This window comes from Chelmon rostratus, chromosome 6, assembly GCF_017976325.1.
Source record: "Chelmon rostratus isolate fCheRos1 chromosome 6, fCheRos1.pri, whole genome shotgun sequence".
Lineage (NCBI taxonomy): Eukaryota > Metazoa > Chordata > Actinopteri > Chaetodontiformes > Chaetodontidae > Chelmon > Chelmon rostratus.
In genome coordinates, this window is record NC_055663.1 from 13,348,085 (window position 1) to 13,362,321 (window position 14,237).

A 14,237-nucleotide genomic window follows, 5' to 3' on the forward strand; every position below is an offset into this window, starting at 1 on the left:
GAAAAAAACAAGTTGTACTGATTTTTATGAGGAAACGAAAAAGCCAAATTATTAAGCAGTTCCATTCAGGACAATGTCAGAACTAATAAACAAAATCTTTTCTCGTGGTGCTCTTGGAGTACTTGAAACATTTCCTGTAGCAGTTTATAGGTGACATACACATCAGAACGACACTGTCCCTCTGTGGGTACCAATAAACTACACCTTATCTGGTCTTTGATGAGATTTATTTTTGTTCAAGCCAAACAAAACAATGTCAGGAAATCATAATTTCTGCCTCTTTCCCTCTGAATATTAAAATCCCAGGAGCCCGATCCTAGAAGCGCAAGCTACAGTAGCAATGTCCCAAAATCTCCCGACCTTCCCGCGTCCCCTGTTCAGTCTCCTCTCCAAACTTTCTGTGAAATCCTGCATATTTGTTTCAATCAGTTGTTATGTAATGTATTATTTGGGATGTATAATTGTGACGAATTATTTATTAACATATATTGCTGTAAATTCGGATGGAAATTTACATTAAAATATTTGTAAAATGCCTTTTGTCTGTCATAATCATGTACACATCATGTTTTCACCTCTGAGAAATATCTCACAGTGGTCTGTGTTTGTTAGCATTTACTCGGGATGAGATAAACAGCAAGTTTAGCCATTTCTTCACCAGACATAAAAAGAGGGTTACACACTACTATATCCAACATGCACATTCAACATGATTTCATGTCATTATGAAAAAAGAATAGTCTGCAAGTCTCTTAAGCCCACTGGAGAAAAAAAACATTGTTCCTCCTCAAAAGGTATTCTCATTTGGTGATTTGATGACGGCCCTAAAATCTCTAATGGGTGTTTAATTGGGTTGATATACAGTGTCAATGAAGGCCATAGCATATGATTCATACCACTTTCACACTCATCAAATCATGCAGTGACCCTGTGTGTCATGTGGATGGGGGAAAAGACCACTCTCATCAATCTGGACATGTTTCAACATATGATAAAAGCAATATGATAAAAGTAATTTAGGACTTTAATGGTTGCAAGAGTAGAAGCATTGCTATTTTACCTGCCAGTTAACACAAAGCAGAAATAGAAGAAGCATCGTGAGGTGCTGAGTTGCAGCACAGACCGATTAGAGCAGGCATGTCCAAACTATTCCGTAAAGGGCTGTGTGGCTGCAGGTTTTTGTTCCAACCAATCAAGAGGTCATGTAATTATCAGCTGAAGACTGACACCAGCTGATTAAATGAGTCCAGCTTGGTGTGCTCCTCCTTGGTTGGAATGAAAGCTGCAGCCACACGACTCTTTATGGAATAGTTTGGACATGCCTGGATTATAGCGTGACACTTGATGGGGAACTCTAGATGGCTAAAGCTAAAAGCTGTGTGCGAGTCGTACTATGTTTGCGTTCAACTATTACTAAAGAGCCCAGCAGGCAGTGGGTAATGCTGTAACCGTCCTTTCTGCATAGTCAGAGGACAGAATAGGGTGAAACATGGGTGAGGAGGATCAAACAGCATTAATTAGACAACATAAGTGAAAACACCTGTGTGGGTGGACCGTGTGCCAGGCCTTTAAGATATTTTTAATTTTACATGCAAATCATACACCTTTCTGACATATGATGCATTACTTTACTACCACCACAAACAGCATAAGTAGTTAGCATTAGCTCCATCTCGACCAGCAACAACATTCAACTGCTGCTTCTACTTGTATCAAACAAAACATACGTACATTCTTCTCATAACACTTAAGCACTTTTACTCATCTGATATTTTGAAAGCAGGACATGTTACAGAGTATTTTTATTCAGGTTTTTCATTTAATTCCATCTGTACATGAACAGAATGGACAATGCTTTAGTAAATCCCGTACAATGACAAACTCATACTATTCAATATCAATTTTTTTTAAATTTAAAATCAACACACAGACATTAAATGATCATGTAATTAAGGATTAAGGCAACACACTTGAGTTCTGAGTAGAACAAAAGAGAGATTATGCAGTGCACAGAGCAACATAACACTGTGGAAAAAGATGTTTTGCCTGGATAAAGAACCACCATGTGACAAACCAAAGGCTGACTCTCATGCAAATGTCCAGAAGCTATTCACATAGGCTCTGGATGACTATCAGCAGATAGTCATTCTCTGCAGGGACATAAAAGAAGACAGAGACACAAATGTAGTCAAAATGGTAGAGCCCAAAGCATTCCTCTTCTAAATTACAGCTGTTGGCTGATATAATATTAAATGTTTGTCAGCATTGAGTCAGCAATACTACACACTCACCTAGTGCAACCATGATCTCGTGTTTCTTGGAGCGGATGCGGAGGAAGGTGAGGTCATTCTGGGGGTCAATATCCCTCACTGTGCTCCTGGCCTTCATCGTGAGGTGCCGAAGGAGTATTGTATACTGAACTGTTGTGGAGTTATCTAAAGTTGTTCTGATGGGAATGCCTGAAAAGATTAAACATCTCCAGTCAGCCTGTAAACATCACAGAAAGCTGTTGTGCTGGATATTTCCGCATGTTGGCTTTACCTTCTGCATTGACAACTATTGTTCCAATCACACCTTTATGGGCTTCGATCCTCTTCAGTGTTTCCTCAACTTCAGCCTGCAGGAAACATGAAAAAAAAGGACATAATAATAAAACAGCAATAGAACAGCAATATGCAGCAACTTTAGGCATGTTTGGTTTTCAGTCAAGTTATGTTAGTTAGCCAGTTTGCCAGTAAGGTAAATTACATGCCATATCGGGAAAATATAAGTGATACACTTCCAGTGTTTTCGGTTATCTAACGTTAAGAGAAACATTAATAACTTGATCATAAAGTGACATATAGAAACATAAATTTTATGAAAGGTTTCCGACACAAAACAAAGTTAACTTGTGTACTTAGTTCCTACCATTTTGTCGGTGAACAGCCGTCTACGCCAAATGCTCTGCCTTCTCTCCGCGTCTCTCTGTTGCCAAGAGAAACGGAAGAGACGTCAGGCGGAAGCGGAAGTGTAGTGTAGCCATTATTGTGTGGAGTGGGGTCGCTAGCTGTTTATCTTCACTACAAAAATGCCGGAGTTAGCGGTAGAAAATGTGGTCGTTCACCCCCTGGTGTTGCTCAGTGTGGTTGATCATTTTAACAGGTAAGAAAGTTCAATATTTGCGTTCTTTCTTTAAAAAGGTTTTAAGTTAAAATGTCCAGAAGCGTAACGCTTAAGCTAAGCTAAGCTAATGTTAGCCCTGCTGAGTCAGAGCCCCGTTAGGAGTGAATGCAGACATGGCCAGGCTAGTTAGCTCAGTGAAATCATTTTAGTTCGTCACCTAGCCAGTGAAAACAATACGTGTTAAACTGTTAAATCAAGCAATAACACAGTAGGATTGATTAGAAGTTGAAGTCACTAGTGCGGTCAGCAATGACATGATCTTGTCATTCATTTCATTAGCCATGGAAAACATTAAGATATGGGCATTAGCTTAGCTTAGCGTGCAGTAGCAATTTAGTGAACGACTCAGGGATGTTTATTAGTCATTGCGCTCAGTGTTTTTTTTTTTGTTTGTTTTTTTATTCAATCTACAGGATAGGAAAAGTTGGCAATCAGAAACGAGTGGTTGGTGTCCTTCTGGGATCATGGCAGAAAAAAGTTCTTGACGTCTCAAACAGTTTTGCAGGTAAGTGCCATGTTCACAGCATTTGGACAGTAAAAAAAACGGTAGAAAAAACACTCATTTAAGAAATATGTACACACACACATATATACACACACTTGAGATATGTTGAGTTTTTTTTTTTAACACAAGCTCTTAGAAGACTAGATCCATCACTTCATAATAAAACTCAAACTTCATTTGACCATCCTTGTCTGCTAAATGTTCACATCTTTCAAACTTCACACCCCAGTTTGTAATGCAGGCTTTATGTTACAAATTTGTAGTCTTCAATGCTACACCATGTTAACCCAGATGACATAATCAGAGTTAGTTTTTGTAGACTTTGAAAGCTCCTTCCAAAGTCACAGAAAACACTACACAACTTTTAACAGGCTGAGTAGTTTGCTGATCATGTGTAGAATCAGTGGAGGGGGCCTTTATGATATTAAAACTTGCATTCGACAGCATTTACTGGGGACTCTGTGAAGCAAAATTATTCCAAAAGTCAGTACATGGTTTAAGTCTGTCACAGACAGATTCCGTCAATTCTTCAATGCAACGTCATTTTTCCTTCCCAGTGCCATTTGATGAGGATGACAGGGATGACTCAGTGTGGTTCCTGGATCATGACTACTTGGAGAACATGTATGGCATGTTCAAGAAAGTTAATGGTAAGGCACAGATCTGTGTAATTCAGTTGGGTTTTACATTGAATGTGTTTCTCTGATGTTATACTTGTGATTAACCACCCTACCTGTTTTGCAGCCAGAGAAAGGATAGTTGGATGGTACCACACAGGACCTAAGTTACATAAAAATGACATTGCCATCAATGAACTCATCAAGCAATACTGTACCAATTCGGTATGTAACTACTTTGCTTTTTTTCCCACTAATTAATGTGCATGTGATGTGACATCACCTTGTTCTACTTATAACTCACTCATAGATGTCTTTGTTATTCTGCCAGGTGTTAGTCATTATAGATGTGAAGCCCAAAGATCTTGGTCTGCCCACAGAAGCATACATCTCTGTGGAGGAAATACATGACGTAAGTGAATCATGGATTGCACTGAACCAGATAGAACAAACTTTGGTTTTGAGTAGAGTTAAAATTATTTTCATTTTTGTGATTTTACTATATCTAGGATGGCACTCCAACATCCAAGACATTTGAACACGTCACCAGTGAAATTGGAGCTGAAGAAGCAGAGGAAGTGGGTGTGGAGCACCTGCTCAGGTACTAAACAACCCTTCGAATCACACACTTGGCTCTACTGTTAATCGTAATATGGTTAATATGGTATAAAAAAGTGTAAAGTCGTTAATATTCAAGCACATTCACTATCTGCAGAGATATCAAGGACACCACAGTGGGCACATTGTCACAACGCATCACAAATCAGGTTCATGGCCTGAAGGGACTGAACTCTAAGCTGTTGGACATCCGCTCTTACCTGGAGAGAGTGGTAGCAGGCAAACTTCCCATCAACCACCAGATCATCTACCAGCTGCAGGACGTCTTCAACTTGCTGCCAGATGTAAATCTACTGGTAAGTTTTTTTTTTATGTTTGAAGCATATTTACTTTACAATAATTATGGTAGGGAAATCTTTTGAATTGCTGACAAGGTCATTTCACTTTTAAGTGAGATCTGTGTGAAATGACATTCTTTTACAATGACTTAAAGCTGCAGCAATTAATCGTTATTAGAAAACTGGCGCACTTACATGTACGGCAAGTTTGCATTAATACAGTGAACCAAAAAAATGGGAAGAGGAAAACAAAAGATTAAACAGAAAAAATAAAATTTACATTTTGGCTTTCGTGTCTAACTGAGCTTCTCATTTTATCCACTGGAGGGCAAACTGAGTCACTTTGGAGACATACAGATCCAGCACATTTGTGTCAAATGTTAACCAGAATTAAATGTAGTTCTTAACAGAGGACTTTATACTTGTAATTAGGGTTGAGATTTGCTATAATGGTGTTGTCCGAATTAAATGTTGTGATTAACTTTGAAGTCTTTAAATCCATACCTTAAAAAATCAGTCAGTCACCTAGTTGAGTAATTGAAAAAATACTCATCCACCAAAATAATTCTTAGTCACAGTCCTGTGGAAAAACCAGCAGTAGCACAAACAAGACTTTGATGAATGCCTGCATGTTTCATATCTAAATAGAAATCTAGCTCTTTGTTTAATCTCCCAACTAATCTGTTTTTTGTTTTTGTTTTTTTGTTTTTTTTATATTACCCTTTGGTCAAATAGTTTCACAATCCCTGCCCAGAATTCCATCACAGGACTCATCTTGCTTCAGATTTTTTATTATTATTACTTTGCCACCTGATCCCTGTTTGTTTCATATCTTATGAATATGGTGTGTGTTGTATTGTTAAAACATGGTTTGGTGATGCTGAATATTACGTCTTTGTCATTGCAGGAGTTCACAAAAGCCTTCTACCTTAAGACCAACGACCAGATGCTGGTGGTCTACTTGGCCTCGCTCATTCGCTCTGTGGTGGCTCTGCACAACCTGATCAACAACAAGATTTCCAACCGAGACGCAGAGAAGAAGGAAGGACAGGAAAAGGAGGAAGGCAAGAAGGAGAAGAAAGACGAGAAAGAGAAAAAAGATGAGAAGGACAAAGACAAGGAGAAGGAGAAAGCAGATGGTGCCAAGAAAGATGAGAAGAAGAAAAAATGAATGTTCTTCCTTTAAGGTCTTTTCTCAATTCACTCTTCATCTGGATGGTGCTCTACTTTCTGCCCACAGTCACAGCTCTGTATGTGGGTCTCAGGCTAAAAGTAGGACTCTATATGGGGAATGGTGTCATTTGAGATTTGGCCTCACCGTCACAAGTGGCACTCAGAAAGACTGTTATTATCGTACAGAGATGATGATGTTTGCGTCTTTGGTGTTCTGAACTATGAGAACATGCTCCTGGTGTGGTACAACACCTGGTATTGCTTTTTTTGTAATATGAAAAAATGTTTTGTTTCTGTATAACTCATTAAATTGGGATCACATTAAGAATTGTTTTTTTGCAGTTTTCACTTTTGAAAAATGTTTTATTTTATCTTTCTAAATGTGAAAACCGTTCTTATGTAATAAGCCTGCCTCTAGGCAGATGTACTGATAGTAGTTCCTTGTAGATCACCTTTAACAAGGGGGTTAACTTGGCACGCAAACAATGCAGTGAACTGTGTGCACTGTGTTTGTTTGTGTGTAAATATTCCCCATGGGACCATGTGAACTCCGTAATGCTCATAATACACTGGTTTGAAAACGAGGATGAGTTATGTCGCTAAGAACCTCCTTTAGACAGATCCTATTAAAAGCAATGCTTATCTAACACTAACAAAATTCCACATTTTAAATTGATGCTATACAAACAACACTGCAAAGTATAAATACTATAGACTATGACAACGTTGTAAGAAAGGTGAGAACCAATTCAAATCTCACTCAGATTTGCGTTTGCTTTATCGGCATGATGTTACAGGATGGCCAAAGCGTGTTGTGCAAGGTAACAAGGAAGAAGTTTAAAAACTGAAATTGTACAAAAAAAAAAATAAAAAAAAATTCCATGACAACTGGGCAGAGTCCATCTGCTGAACACATGATATGATTGAAAGCTGAACAGTTCCTAATTTGACCGGGATGATTCTGGCAACCAATCGCACAATACAATAATTTAGAAAATAGGAATTAAACGGTTTGCACGTGCTGCGCATTACACCAAAATGACATTAAATCAAATAATTATAATAAAGAAGATTAATTTCAGTTGAATGCAGTGTAATAGTGTGTAGTCATATCAGGATATGTGGGTTAGACATGTCTATAAAATTACCAAGTGTAGTTCTTAACTCGGAGCACAGATGCAGTATAACCACAGACGGTGAGCAGCAGTGCTTCTGGTGAGGAGAGGCCTTAACTGTCGTCCGTTATATTTTTAAAACTGCGTCATCTGCAGCTTCTCCCAGGCGCTCGCAGCACATCGCTGCCATAATATCCAAAACACGCAGCGGTAGTAGTAGTAACCTCTATAGCGCGTTTTGAGCTCCGGCTGTGTCGCGTAAATCAGATTATTGGGAAGGTAAACTGGATTCTGACGTAAAGCGCTTAAACCCCGGCAGACAGGGGAGCGTCGCGTGTGCTGCTCGCGCGCGCTCACAGTCAGCAGCGGTCGGTGAGGAGGAGAACAGCTCGTGACACCTCCAGTCAACAAACCCTCCTCTCTCTCCTCTCTCTCAGGACCTGAGTATGACTCCTCAGACATTTCACTGCGACTGAACAGGACGGACGACCGCTGGAAACATGGCTTCGTATTTGCAGGTGAGGCTGTGAACTGCGGTGCTTGCTGCTGCCTCGTTCGGGGGGGATTTTTTTTTTTTTTTTTTTATTTCTGACAACTTGTTCACTTGTCAGGGTGTGGTTGTGCTCCGCGTACTGTAGGCCTTCTCTCATAGACGGCAGGTGGCACGAGCTTTCCAATCAGTATTTGAGTGTTTGATGTCCGTTAACACCCCCCCCCCCCCAAATCTCAGTCACGTGTGTGCGGGTGTAAACAGGTGGTTGAGAGGCTCAGTGTTGCCAGGGGCGAGAATGGCTTGCTGTGATCAAATGCGTCTTTGGCGCACGTTATGTGTCAGCGCGGTGTGTTGTGCGCTGACTTGAAGAGATGGCTTCTTGTGTTCCAGATCGCTGATGATGAGAAGGGCCACGAGCTGGACCTTTTCTGCGTCCCCAGACATTATGAGAACGATTTGGACAAGGTGATCATCCCCCATGGACTCATCATGGACAGGTGAACCAGTCAACAGCAGCACCAATCACTGTACTGCTACTCTCCTGTATTTCTGTCAAGTCATCTGACAGGCTCGCTCTCCCGCTGTTTCACTGTCTCTGACACACACATTCACACTGGTTTAGCGTTGCAGTAGAGCATTATACTGTATTTGTTTGACAAATCATTGTAGTCCACATCCTGAAGTGCATTTGAATGCAGATTTTGAAGGAAGTCCTGAAATGTCCAGTGCAGTGCTGCGAAATGGACTGAAAGCAATTATGTTTGAGTGCAATATCATGTCAAGGTTCCCCTCCCTGCCCATAAGAACTGGACTGCATTCAGCATTGCGCTGTAATTTACGATGCATGCGTTTCCATTCTCTCCCTGTTTCAACTCTTGTGTGTGTCCCACCTCTCTGGTCCAGGACAGAGCGTCTGGCCCGCGACATAATCCGGGACATGGGAGGACACCACATCGTGGCTCTGTGCGTGCTAAAAGGGGGCTACAAGTTCTTCGCAGACCTCCTGGACTACATTAAAGCACTGAACCAGAACAGCGATAAATCAGTGCCGCTGACGGTGGATTTCATTAGGGTGAAGAGCTACTGTGTAAGCTGCCTTTTCTTATTTAGCTTCCTGGAATCACTTGTGCTGATGTGAAGTGTGTGATATGGGGTTGGCAAAGTACGAATGAGAGCAATCTTGTTTAATCAGAAATAGACCACTGCAGTGTGAGTGTGGAGGTTCTGGGTGTAATGTAATGTAGATTTGGGGTGAGGATTTTTCTCATGATTCCAGAAAAACACATAACACGAGGTAAATCCAAACCGAAGCCGTAAACTGTCTTTGTGTCCCCTAGAATGACAAGTCAACAAACAGCGTCAAAGTCATCGGAGGGGATGAGCTGTCCAATCTCTCAGGCAAGGTTAGTCCACTGGTGTTTGTCAGGCAGAAATACCTCAGTTGCACAGTCTTGCATATCTGCATACTTCATCAAATGTTCTTTCATTTCTTTCTGCAGAATGTTTTGATTGTTGAGGTGAGACTTTTCCTTTTTTATTCTGCCTTATGTTTGTGCAACATGGATAAAGTCAGTATATGTACATTTACATTGTGACATTGATGCATGTCATATTGTACATTTTCCTGAAATTCACTTGAGAAACTGTTTCTAGATACATTTTTGGTTAATTAAGCAAATTAAATACTTGACAAATCAAGGTGCTTCAAAACAAGAAATTCTCATTTCAGTCTGACCCAATAATGCCAAAATCACTGACATCAGTCCTGCTCATTGATTTGCAATATTTATCACAATGATATAAATACTTTAAAGGGACAAATCCCTCAGTATAAACAGAATGGAACAATCTATTTATGGTTGAAACATTCTGATGTCATATATTTAATCTCACAGTATAGTGTTATAATCTTCAACCCTGGTAATGATAATCATTTTAATATTGCACGAATCTGCACCAGGATTCATTCAGTTTGTTCATCTTTTTAAAATCTCAGATATGATTTTTTTTCAGTGTAAAACTAATTGGATATAAAACATCAAAGTCTGTTATACACAAGTTGTACAAACGTCAGATTTTTCTTTTTGTGTGTGCCTCCACTATAATCTTACGGCTTCTTGTTTCCTGCATTATAAAAAGGATATTGTGGAGACGGGAAGGACGATGCAGACGCTACTTTCTCTGCTGAGTGAATGTAATCCCAAAATGGTTAAAGTTGTAAGGTAAGCACAGTCAGATATTTGTGTATAGTATATTGATTTATGTGCATATACATTACAGTCCAGACCATTCGTTATCCTCTACCGATCTTGTCTGTGTTCTGAGCTGTAACTCTGTTCTGTACACTTAGAGCAATGAGAGCAAGTCAGATTGTACGTGTCCGCATACTTGACCAATAAAACTGATTCTGAGAAACAGTTTACAATCCAGGAAACTGAATCGTAGACCTTGACTGTAACTGGCTATGTCACCAGAGAGAGTGCATGTAGCAGTGCTCTTAGCTAATGGACGTTCTCCTTTAGGACTGTATTAGAGATGTAATGTGATGGAGGGAGGGAGCAGCTTAAGAGTTAATCTGCCGTTCTATTAACTGCACTGTGGAGGTAGAGGCGTTCTCTCCGAAGTATTCCTGAAAGCTGGTTGAAACAGGAAATGAGTTGAGGCAATGTGTGTGTCCTCTGATGCTTACATAACATACAATAGTTTCTGTTTGACCCACTGTATGTGGGTGCGGTCATTACTATTGCTTTGATGTTGGCTGTAAATTAATTAATTGCCAATATGTAGGCCTCAAGTGTGATTAAGAAATTCCTGACCGACATATCTATTTAAATACAGTCATGACTTGAAGGACCAGTTTACCCAGCACACACACAAACACACACACACACACAAAAGAACATTTTCCACTTAGCCACTGTGGTATCAGGCCATGCACATAGTTCCTGTTCCTGCTGAGGTCTTGCGATATCTACTGCTGACATTTCAGCGGCCACCTCAATACAACAGAACTGCATATCATTTTAGCTGTGGTACTCGAAGAATTAAAGAACTGCATTTGAAGAACTCAAAGTGCCCGTTGCTCAGGACAATTTGCAGAACTTTCTCTTAACTGTTGTCATTTAGTGCCATTTTGTTAGTAAGAAAATTATAGTCTGTACTGTATATAAAGGTAATACAAAATACAGTAGACAGCAAGATTATTCTGAACAGTGTTTGTAGAAAGTAATATGGCTGTAATGGGCATTTGTTTTAGTCAAAGTGTTGTGCAGGTGTACCAAGGCAATCAGCACAATCAGTCAGAATTAAAACTACACTGAAAAGGTTGTGGTGACAATAATTCAATAATTCAACAAGAATTCAACAATTCTCTCTGTTTGGCTTGTTTATTTCTCTTTTGTTTCATACATTGTTTGTCATTTCAGCCTTCTGGTGAAGAGGACCCCAAGGAGTTCAGGGTACAGACCAGACTGTGAGCACCTCTTTACTCACTATAAACTCATACTGCATTCACATGGATTCAGGCAAATTGTAGACAGCAAAGCTCAAAAATGTCCAGTAACGCTGAACAGTAAGTTCAAATGTTGTAAATTCCTCCTCAATGGAATTTACAGCTGGTACAGTTTACGATGTAGCTCCTTCACTCATTGAGATGACAGGAGTGATCTGGACAATGAGAAGCTTATAATTAATAACTGTTTTAACAATACATATAATAATTACTAATTATTTGCAAACAATACATCACAGCAACATACCATCATGCATGTTTTGTTCTGTCATCCTGCCATTCCATCAGACTATTTGCTTTTCCCGTGCTGTCCCGAAGGGGTTGTCCGTCTGCCGTCTGCCATCTGCCCGAATCCATGTGAATGCGACATAAGACATGCAGTGTATTAATGTACAGTCGTGCTCGTTTCATGCCAGTCACTCACATGTGTGTCTGGCTCTTTGAAGGACTGGTGAGCTGTTATTTAATAAAGATGTGTTGTCCGTGCAGGATTAGCAATCGTTTCAGGAATATCTATTCCAAATGTAGCCGAGCCCGGCACTTACGCACTAACGCATGCCTGATAACCCGCTGCTCACACCGTCTCTGATTATGTAATGCTTTTAGGTTTGAGTTGGATAATCTCTTTAAGATTGTCCCTCAAGGACAGCTGTTACTGTAAGCGTTTTGACTTTGCACGACACAGCACTTACAGCTTAAGCACAACCTCACACAGACAGTAAAAGAGCAACGTTGCGTTCTGATAACAGTAAAAGTTTCCTGATCTCCTTTCATATCAACCTGAGCGTTCTACTTCCACCACACTTATATGTAGTTGTTTGGTTGCTTTATGTGACTCACATTGGTGGTGTCTGTATATTTTATTACAGACATTGGTTTTGAGGTGCCTGATGCATTCCTGGTGGGTTACGCTTTGGACTACAATGAGTACTTCAGAGATCTCAGTGTAAGTTTGCTTCAGATGAAAAGTAGGAGGACAGACATCTCATGAAACTATAGCTGTGTTCTAAATGTGTGCTACATTTTAATTATGTGCTGCAGTATACTGATTCTCATGTATATGATATATGTATATACATATGCAGATATATGCTGTATATAGAATATACTTTACTGTTTTAAGCAAACAGGAAATAATGCAGCGCATGCATTATGTATATCATTCAAACTATGATCTTGAAGCTGCAATTTAACAGAATTAGAAAGTAAAATGTTTTTCCAAATATTTAATACTTTTTTTGTTTTCTAAAACTTTCAACCTGTTTCACCACCATCTGCAATTATTTCAATATTTTGCAGCTGTGACCATGTCCCCATTTTTTGTTTTACATTGGTGAAGAATAGTGTACATTAACTGCAGTCTCAAAAGTCAAACATTTTTTCAGTATGAATAGCGGCTGTTTTTAGTATACTTTGTTTTGTCACTTTTTCAGTGTGAACACACCAAAAACCTGCTTACAATGGGTGCGTGGTATAGAATTGGGACATGGCTCATATTTTGTAGCATTTATATTTGACAAGAAACTGTTACTAAGATGACTGTAAGCTCCGAAATTAGATTGTGGGGAATGTATGCGTATTTTTTATTTTTTTTTAACTTTTAGTTATTTAATATATTTCTGATTGTGGACAAAGCCTATTCAGATGGAGAAATGCTAACTCCTTCCTGCTTGATACAAATGAAACTCAGTCTTTCTTAATTGAAACACACTGAGTCACACAAATCTGTCTTTTAAAATCCATCATGTGTGATTTGTGTGTAATTTATAGTGTAAAGACCTCTGCAGCTTGTTAAAGGTGTCACATTTCCAGAAAATAATACACACCCTCAGTCTACAGTGATAGCTGCAGCCCTGGAAAGAGCATATGCACTGTGTAGTTAAACAGAAAATAAAATGCATAGAGAATAGAAATTAACATGATTTTACTGTCCTTTTTTGCACAGCACATCTGTATACTGAATGATCAAGCCAAGGAGAAGTACAAAGTGTGAGCAGATGAGGCGTTGAAGGGGCGATGGCTGAATCAATGAGGACTAGGACCACTGTGATGACCCTCCTTAGCTTTGCTGTGTTTTGGAATCTTATTTATTTTTCTACACATGAACCCACCAAATGTGACTTGTGGGTTGTAAATAACTCAAAGAAGAACTTTTCATTTGTCCCTTATTGAATACATGGGATCAGTTGTGTATATTATGAATATTTTGGTTGTTAGATTTTAATTTATTTATTCACTTATGTGTATAGACTTTACCTGTAAATTTCAGTTTTACCTTAGAGGTAGAAAGATGCCATTAATTTGTCCTGGCTCATCCAATCACGTCTCAGGCTACTGCTTTATGTACAGTGAGCTGTCAGTCAAATTTAAGTAGCCTTTTGTACATGTTTCTTTACAGTTACAGTACACATTTATTCCCTCATTATGCCATAAATTGACTGACTTGGAATGTACTGTATGTTTTATTTAATATCTGATGTTTTCAGTAAGGACCTGTTTACAGCAATACAAATCCTGTTGAAACCCCTGAAATCCTGTTTTATTTTTTCTCTGTAGCACTTTTTTCTATGTATCACGAGCTACTTTATGTCCATTTCAAGAAAATTTGCCTTTCGGGATGTTGTTTGAGAAGCAAAAAGTATATTAACTGTCAAACTCGTGACTACTGTGCCCTGACAGCTAGCCGGCTAATTGTAGCTAATGCGGAAGCTGGTCGCATACTGTGACGTCATATTTTAGTTCTCGTTGGTTTTTAGGAAACG

The 14,237-nt window shown here is 39.3% G+C and overlaps 3 protein-coding genes across 3 annotated transcripts; 2 read left to right on the plus strand and 1 right to left on the minus strand.

Annotated features, from left to right (window-relative positions):
- Positions 1-1,643: 1,643 nt before the first annotated feature.
- On the minus strand, positions 1,644-4,444 carry LOC121607906 (dynein light chain roadblock-type 2). The gene is made up of 5 exons (XM_041938938.1): positions 4,404-4,444; positions 2,911-2,967; positions 2,542-2,617; positions 2,292-2,459; positions 1,644-2,150 (listed from the first exon to the last, which is right to left on the minus strand). Exons 2-5 carry the CDS (start codon positions 2,911-2,913, stop codon positions 2,107-2,109), a joined length of 291 nt encoding a protein of 96 aa, XP_041794872.1. The 5' UTR covers positions 2,914-2,967; positions 4,404-4,444; the 3' UTR covers positions 1,644-2,106.
- On the plus strand, positions 3,014-6,941 carry psmd7 (proteasome 26S subunit, non-ATPase 7). Its single transcript, XM_041938935.1, has 8 exons — positions 3,014-3,144; positions 3,579-3,670; positions 4,228-4,320; positions 4,415-4,512; positions 4,619-4,699; positions 4,797-4,888; positions 5,003-5,201; positions 6,091-6,941. Exons 1-8 carry the CDS (start codon positions 3,071-3,073, stop codon positions 6,352-6,354), a joined length of 993 nt encoding a protein of 330 aa, XP_041794869.1. The 5' UTR covers positions 3,014-3,070; the 3' UTR covers positions 6,355-6,941.
- A 654-nt stretch (positions 6,942-7,595) lies between these two features.
- Positions 7,596-14,107, plus strand: hprt1l (hypoxanthine phosphoribosyltransferase 1, like). Its single transcript, XM_041938937.1, has 9 exons — positions 7,596-7,989; positions 8,355-8,461; positions 8,868-9,051; positions 9,302-9,367; positions 9,464-9,481; positions 10,104-10,186; positions 11,390-11,436; positions 12,345-12,421; positions 13,421-14,107. The coding sequence occupies exons 1-9, from the start codon at positions 7,972-7,974 to the stop codon at positions 13,466-13,468; spliced, it is 648 nt and encodes a 215-aa protein (XP_041794871.1). The 5' UTR covers positions 7,596-7,971; the 3' UTR covers positions 13,469-14,107.
- Positions 14,108-14,237: the final 130 nt, after the last annotated feature.